The 8,330-nt window shown below is 42.3% G+C and overlaps 1 protein-coding gene across 1 annotated transcript; it reads left to right on the plus strand.

The window, feature by feature from the left end:
* The first annotated feature begins 4,653 nt into the window (after positions 1-4,653).
* LOC149192922 (uncharacterized) lies at positions 4,654-5,199 on the plus strand. Its single transcript, XM_089407158.1, has one exon. The coding sequence runs from the start codon at positions 4,654-4,656 to the stop codon at positions 5,197-5,199; it is 546 nt and encodes a 181-aa protein (XP_089263284.1).
* The last annotated feature ends 3,131 nt before the right edge of the window (positions 5,200-8,330 follow it).

An 8,330-nucleotide genomic window follows, 5' to 3' on the forward strand; every position in this document is an offset into this window, starting at 1 on the left:
TTAGACATATAACAAAGTTGAGTAGACTAGGGTTTCATCAAACACACACATACCAAGGAAATCAATTCTGAGACATTATAAGGGTCTTTCTTATACATTCCACCAAACCCTAATGAATTATAGTTTCAATATAGGAACATAACAAACCCAAACATTACCAATACTTAAAAGGTTTGGTATTTTAGACTTTATCATTCAATCCTAAGTTAGGTTTTCCTGATCATACCGAAATCCCAAACATGACATCGTTAATAAAACTTGAGATAGTATTTCACAATATCCCTAAGCATTTTTATGGTTTCAGACATTCAAATTAGCATACCCTTAGGTTAGGGTTTTCTAGAGAACCTATCTAGGGTCCTACAAAATCAGTTAAGAATAGGAGTGGGGTAGATTTATCAAGTGATGAATCACCGAAAATAGGAATCGATATGATTCAATATAGCTAGACACAACAAAGTTAGTAACAGATTGTCAAATGAATAACCATTTACTAAAGAAGTAATGTTTTGTAGTTTAAGGCATACCTTTAATTCTTGACAAACCTTATCTTGGGTGGCTTCCTTCCTTACTCCTTGAGGATATAGTAGATGTCTTCGTGATCAAGACAATAGAGGGACAATGGTGATTAGTATTTAATATAATCAAAATTGAATGAGTACATGAAACCAGAAATTGAAAGGAAATGAGATACTTATCTTTGGGAGTTGTTGGGGGCTCCCTCCGAAGCTTGAGGGATACCTACAAACTTATAAAAACAACAAAATTGTCTTTCCCAAAAACATGTTAAAAACCTATAAATTCTAAAACATCAAAAATATAAAACAAGATATATAAAGATACAAGCAAAGGACTTAGTAGTGTAAGTCCCTAATGTCAGATTCTTCAAGCTTGACTTTCTTCGGGTCTCCTTCTTTAGAAATTTTGGCTTGATCTCTTTCTCTCTTCTTGTTTCTTGGATTGTCGGGACAATCACCCCTATAGTGACCCTTCTTATGACATTGATAGCATTCTACCTTAGACATGTCAACTTTCTTCCTTGGTCCTTTCGATTTATTTCCTTTATGTTGAGCAATGTAGGCATTTGAAACCCCTTTAGGATTGGCAACTAATGAGATCCTTAATTATTCCTGACTACAGGCAGTCCATAGTTCTTCAAAGATGGGAGCTACCTTCCAACTATTAAGTGTTGCAACAAATGCACCCCAAGTAGGTGGAAATCCTAATAGGGAAATGATCATAAGTTCTCTGTCTGGAACAATTTCATCAATGGCCAAAAGATCATCCCTGATTCTTGCTATATTCACAAATAAGGATGCCAATATGTCTTCTTTAGTCATCTTTGTGGTCCTTAACTCATTATTCAAACTTGCTACTTGACCAATGTTCTTAATAGTAAATATATTTGATAGGGCTTCACACATTTCCTGAGTATGATCGATGTTAGCTATGAATGGACAAGGTTGTCCTTTATTCCTTCTACCATTGGAGTCATGGCCACCAATTCTAGTTCCCTGAATTTCAGTTTTTTAGCGTCACTGGAATCCTCTACATGCTTATTTACTTTTCCTTTAACCAAGTCTAGTACCTTGTTCTTTTCAAGGATGAGGTCAATCCTCTTCTTCCAAGACCTGTAGTTTGAGGCTCCATCAAGTTTTTTCTCTCTCTTGATTATGTTAGACATCTTCCTTGAATACAGTAGACTCCTTCCCTGAGATAATCCTTTTGAATGGTTCCTTGATCAAGTGCTTGAGACTGCCTTTTTCTTCTTTCTTCACCAAAGCTCCGATACCATGTTAGAAAATTAGAAAGGCAGAAAGACTTTCTTATTCTTGATAATTACTTGTAATGTTTCCTGTTATTACGATTCTTTATATATTTTTTCTTATAATTCTTCAAGAAATTATCAAAGCAGCAACACATAAAACAATGGACACTAGATGTAGGCACTATTCCATGGCAAAACCCCCCTTGAGGGGGAAACCCATTCAGGAAATTCTTCCTTTCAATAGTAATCTTTGAGACTCTTCACCCTAGATAAAGACCAGACCTTCCCTCCACACCAAGTCAGCCTCCCATAATTTCGACCCCTTTCCAGCAACTTCGACTAGGCAGCAGCTTCTGGCAACAGTGAAACTTGGAAGACTTCAATATCCCAATCTAGGGCATGAAACAAAGAGAGAGAGGCATCAAAATTTTGATTTTCTTCTTCTCCTTAGATGCCACCCAACTTGCACTTCTTTTGGCTTCAGACTTCGTACTTTTCCCAGCTACAAGAGATATCGAACTTGTTGTGAGAGTGTGTTCCAAATGAATTCGATTTGCTTCTATTTATAGGCTCCATGTGAGGTTGAATTAGTGTCCTTAGGCTAACTTGATCTCTTCTGGGCCGACTTGGTGTGGAGGATATATAAATTATATTTGACTCAATACTTAACCTTTTTACATTATTAGATTTATCTTGGGGAGCTCGAGAAACGGATGAGCTCTGTGCGCTAGGGTTTTAACGCTCTCTGCAACAGCAGCCTGCTACAGACAAACGGCGCTCTGCAAACTCTGACAAAATCACGAACTTGGGCCTCCTGCCAGAGGGTCTAGCTATTCATGGACCCCCCTCAGGGGGAGGGTGCAGCGCCTCCCCCGCAAGACGAAGCTGCACGGCAAGGGAATCAAGAAAACGATAAACTGGCTCATCAGAGTGAAGACAGTGAGGATTTGGACCAACAACAAGCAAGACAAAACAATAATCATCCCAAGGTTAGCTCGGCTACATGCAAACCTGTAGCCTCTGAGCATCCGAGGGTAGAACTCCCAGGACACAGGATCAATGCACAGATTCAGTTCATGAGAGACCATGCCTTAATCGGTAAGTTCATTGGGCTTTGGCCGACTGAGAAGGTGCTTAGGAGCTGGATTGCTGCGAAATGGAACCCAAAGGGACATATAACCCTGCAACTGGGACCAAAAGGCTTTTTCACTGCCATTTTCAACTGCTTGGAGGATAGGAATAGAGTGTTGGATGGAGGGCCTTACTTATTTAATGTCGTCAGTCTGTATCTCAGAGGTTGGGTAGAGCGTTTCAACCCTGACAAGGAGGATCTCAACTGGGCTCCTGTTTGGATCCGACTTTATTCACTCCCAATGGAGTATTGGGAGGAAGAATCCCTACAAGCGATTGGAAATGTTCTGGGAGAATTTGTCAAGGTTGCTGAGGAAACAAAAATCCGCAAATACACTTCATTTGCAAGAATATGCGTCTACATGCATCTCAATTAGGCGCTCCCGGATGCGGTAAGTGTCTCTCATGATGATATTGAATGGGTTTAGTTGATTGATTATGAACATGTACCATTTAGATGCTGAAGATGTCATGCCCTAGGACATTTATTCAGGGTTTGTCCTTTAGTTCCAAAACCTTCTCCTGTTGCTGGATCCGATTCATCTGGGGCAGATCGATTCACCAAAGTAACCAATCGCAGGAAAAATCACAAGAAATAGGCTTCAAATGCTAAAGCGCCTCCAGCCAGTTCCTCCAGGCCACCAACACGGAATAGCTTCGAAACTTTAGCTCAACAAAATGATACGAGCCCGGAAATTCCTGCCCCCACGGACACGGCAGTGATGAAGGTAAAACCGCAGAGGCAGGCAAATCCCAAAGGATCTCAAACAGAACCCCTGCTCATAGGGGCCTCTACCTCAGAGAAACAAAAAGCCCCAGTATGGAATACACAAGGAATGGACGTGGACAATTTAAACTCAAATACCAGATTAGCAGAAGAGGAATATGAGGAATTCAATGACGCTCAGATTATGGAGGAGGAAACAGAGGCTATAGATATGGGGGAACTGGATATCCCAGGTTTAGAACAGGCCTGCACTACAAATAATTTTGAAAATATTCCAGATAGACAACTTGAGAATTTGGAGGAGATCCTAAATCGAGCGCAGAGGCAAAAATCTTTAGGTATTCAGACAGGCGGCCCCTGGGATGGGAAATTCATCACTAAAGACATCAAAAAGCGAGGAAGGAAAACAGACCTCCAGCGAACAATAAGAATAGGTAAAATGTTAGTGGAGTCAGGTAGGTACTCCAAGCTAACTAAGTACTATAACATTGATCACAACCCTTCCCCATGAAGTTAATATCCTGGAACATAAGAGGGCTTAATAGCCCTGGGAAGAGAAGAATTCTTAAAAACATGATGAGGCAAGAAAAACCACAAATCCTTTTCTTGCAAGAAACTAAATGCAATTCATATACTATGGAAAGTATTGCAGCTAAAATCTGGCCAGGGAGTCTCAATGCGGCAGTGGATGCTCAGGCGACTTCTGGAGGCCTGGCAATATTATGGGACTCTCGAACTATCAGACTAGACAAAATAAATGCAAACAAGAACTTTATCCCGGCAACATTTCACATCATTGGGACAAATATACATGGGCTCTTAACCAATGTATATTTTCCCCAAGAGGCTCCACAGAAAGCAGAAATACTCAGCACTCTCTGCAATTAACCACAACAGGGAACATCCTTTATGGATTTGTGGAGGAGACTTCAACATGATTACTAGGCTAGAAGAGAAGAGGGGTGGAAGATGCAAAGGGAGTCAGGAATGGAAACCTCTAAAAGACTTCATTCAAAACAACTGGCTCATGGATCTACCTTTCAACAATGGTTTATACACATGGAGTAACAGGAGAGCAGGGACTCAACAGGTGGCTTCTCGTCTGGACAGATTCTTGCTCTCAGATAATGCTATTCATATGGGTGGAGACTTTGCAGCTTCCATCCTGCCTCTGTCGGGATCTGATCACTGGCCCATCTCCCTTCAGTGGTCGCGTCCTGGCAATCTGACCCGGAGACCATTCCGCTTTGAGGAGTTTTGGCTGTCTCATCCGGATTTTCAAGAACTAATCACTTCAGAATGGAACAAGTTCTCCCCCCCAACAGGATCTAAGATGTTTCAATTTCAGCAGAAGCTAAAGCATCTTAAAAGCAAGATCAAAAGCTGGAATCACAATTCTTTTGGTAATATTTTCCAAGTCCGGAGCGCCCTTGAGACAGAAATGAAGCAACTGCAACAGAGGATTATAGATGAAGGCCGATCAGATGATATGTTAGAACGGGAAAAAATTCTTGAGGCGCAAATCACAGAAAGGGCTAAGCAGGAAGAAACGTTATGGAGACAAAAATCTTGAATCAGATGGCTCAAAGACGGAGAGAAAAATACAAAATTCTTTCATAGCACCACAATCCAGCGCAGAATGAATAATAACATAACTCACCTTCAGAATGAGCAGGGAGTCAAGGTGGAAGCGCATGAGGAGATTGAAAGCGAACTCCTCAACTATTTCAAGCAAATGCACAGCGAACCAGATGCCGATAGATCGAGGGCCATAGACAAAGTTACTCAAAACATTCCTAAAATTGTTTCAAAAGAGCATAACCAACTCCTCCTTAAACCTGTTGACTTACAGGAGGTGGAATTAGTAGTACGTCAGCTGAAAGCGGGAAAGGCTCCAGGCCCGGATGGATTCACTTCTAACTTTTTTCATAGCTTCTGGGATTTGATCAAGTTGGAAGTCTGGCAGGTGGTGGAGGAATCGCGATCCTTGAGATGGATGTTTCCGGGAGTGAATGCCACATTCATTTCTCTCGTTCCCAAGGTAGATATGCCTAGCAAGCCAAACAAATATAGACCTATTGCTCTATGTAATATAATCTACAAGATAGTATCCAAGGTCATTGCTTCCAGGCTTAAATTGTTGCCACCTCTCATCATCTCGCCTGAGCAGTCTGGATATGTTGAAGGCACGCAGATTACCAATGGTATAATCCTAACTCATGAAATAATTCACTCCTTGAAGCAATCAAAAAAGCCATGTATGCTCCTCAAACTAGATCTATCGAAGGCTTTTGACAGTCTGAGCTAGTTATATATTAAAAAAGTTTTAATTGCTTTTGGCTTTGCTCCGCCCTGGGTTCGATGGGTCATGGGTCTCATCTCCTCTTCATTCTTCTCTGTTTTGGTCAATGGCATCCCCTCCTCCACTTTTCATCCATCTCGGGGCATCAGACAGGGAGACCCTCTCTCCCCTTTCTTATTTGTTATTATGGCGGAAGGATTAGGCAGGAGTATTAAGCTAGCCCAGCAGTCCCATCGCCTCAGAGGCTTGTCTTTTCATAATTCTTCAGCCTTCACTCACCAACAGTTCGTTGATGACACCATGCTCTTTGGGCATCCCTCGGTCCAGGAAGCCTGACAGCTCAAATCTCTTCTATTGGACTTTTCGGATGCCTCAGGTGCTTCCATCAATAAGTCCAAATCTCAGATCTTCTTTTTCCATACCCCAGCTACCACTCAAGCTGCCATAACATGCATTTTGGGCTTCTCCATAGCTAACCTCCCTTCCACTTATTTAGGTGCTCCTCTGATTGCCTCGGCCCTCGAGCACTCCTCATGGAAAGTTCTCTTGGAAACATTAGAGACTCGTCTCACCTCCTGGACCCACAGATCTCTAAATATGGCGAGCCGGCTGGTACTTATAAAATCAGTCCTTCAGGCCATGCCACTGTATCTCTTCTCCATCCTAGCAGCGCCCAAATGGGTGCTCAAAGAAATCAAGTTGCTCCAACGATCCTTCCTATGGGGCAGCAACGGTCTCAAGCGTAAGTGGGCTCTTGTCAAATGGGAAAAAGCCTGTCTCCCAAAGAATGGGGGTGGGGTTGGATTAAGGGATCCTTCTCACATTAACGAAGTCATGGGTGCTAGAATTTGGTGGAAATGGCTAACTGCACCTCTCACCCCATGGGCTTCTCTATGGACAGCCAAGTATGCAATCCATTGCCCGGTGGAGGAACGAATAAGAATTTCAGAAGTCAGCATGGGTTCTCTCATATGGAATTCGGCCAAGCAGCATAGAAGTCTCATTCAGCAGCACAGCTTTTGGGAGGTGAAGAATGGAGACACTGCAAAGTTTTTGGAAGATTCATGGCAGAAGATGCCCAAATTAAAGGAACAATTTTCTCACCTGCAACCACCAGAGTAGAATATGCAAGCACAGGATAAATTTAAAGACTTCTAGAATCTCTCATCAACTCAAGAATACAGGGAATGGCTCAAGGCGGATTAGTTCTTGAGTCAAGAAACGCCACAAGTTCAACAAATGATAGACACAGAATTAAAGAAAAGGAGAATTCTACCTTCCGAGGAAAAGGATATACTTAGATGGAGATATGAAGAAAAAGGTACCTTCAATACAAGAGAGGCTTACAACATCATTATCAAAGATCATTTAGTGAAAGATCCTATTTGGAGCAAAGTCTGGGACCCTTCCCTATGGCCGAAAATCTCCACCTTTCTTTGGCTCCTATGTCATAACAAGATTCTTACCTGGGACAATCTCAGGAAGAGGCACTTTCATGGGCCCTCAATATGCCCCAACTGCAGACAAGATGAGGAAACCGTAAAGCATCTCATACACTCCTGCCAATTAGCGCAAAAGCTATGGGAAAAGGTTAGTTTCTGCTGCCAGAGGGAAGGAAGAGTTCACGGAGACATCATTACCACAGTGCGTAACTGGGAGCGGACTCCTTACCAAAGCAAGATTTTAAATTTCCTATGGAAGCTCATTCTGGGCTTTCTTATGTGGGCCATATGGAAGGAGAGAAACAGCAGAATTTTCAAAGATCACTCTATGCCTCTGGAGAATATATGGAAAATAATTTGCCAAAACATTGAGGAAACCATTTCTCTCAAAACCTGGTACCAGGAGGACCTTCCAAACAGCCCCCAAGAACAATCAATAAGGGCCAATTGGAACCTTAACTTGAAGCAAGAATAGATAATCAGAGGAACATAGCCTCCGAGAAATCAGTCACCTGAGAAATGGTTGCCCCCTCCAGTGCATATGTACCAGCTTAACTTTGATGGGGGCCTCAAAGGGCAATCCGGGCAATTCAGGCTTCAGAGGGATCTTCAGAGATCATAAGGGTACCCCCCTTTTAAACTTTCTAGGATCCAATGGATGGGATACCAATAATTCGGCAGAATTGGAAGGTCTCTGGCAGGGCCTTCTCCTTGTGCAAAGCAATGGATTCTTTCCGCTTATTATAGAGGGTGAATCTCAGATCATCATCAACATGATCTCCAAAATCTTGCAAGGAACTCCCTCTCACAAAGTTGGAAATAGCTGTAGGATGGCTAAAAGGCTCGAACTCATTGAATGTTGGGTCTTCTCACACAGAGCGGTCACGCTGAAGCACATTCATAGAGCAGGAAATAAAGTAGCGAACTTATTAGCAAACATTGGAGTTGAATGTGGGGTGA

Source organism: Pinus tabuliformis, chromosome 2_2, assembly GCF_031772625.1.
Source record: "Pinus tabuliformis cultivar Carrire ecotype Pingquan chromosome 2_2, CPIR1, whole genome shotgun sequence".
Taxonomy (NCBI): domain Eukaryota; kingdom Viridiplantae; phylum Streptophyta; class Pinopsida; order Pinales; family Pinaceae; genus Pinus; species Pinus tabuliformis.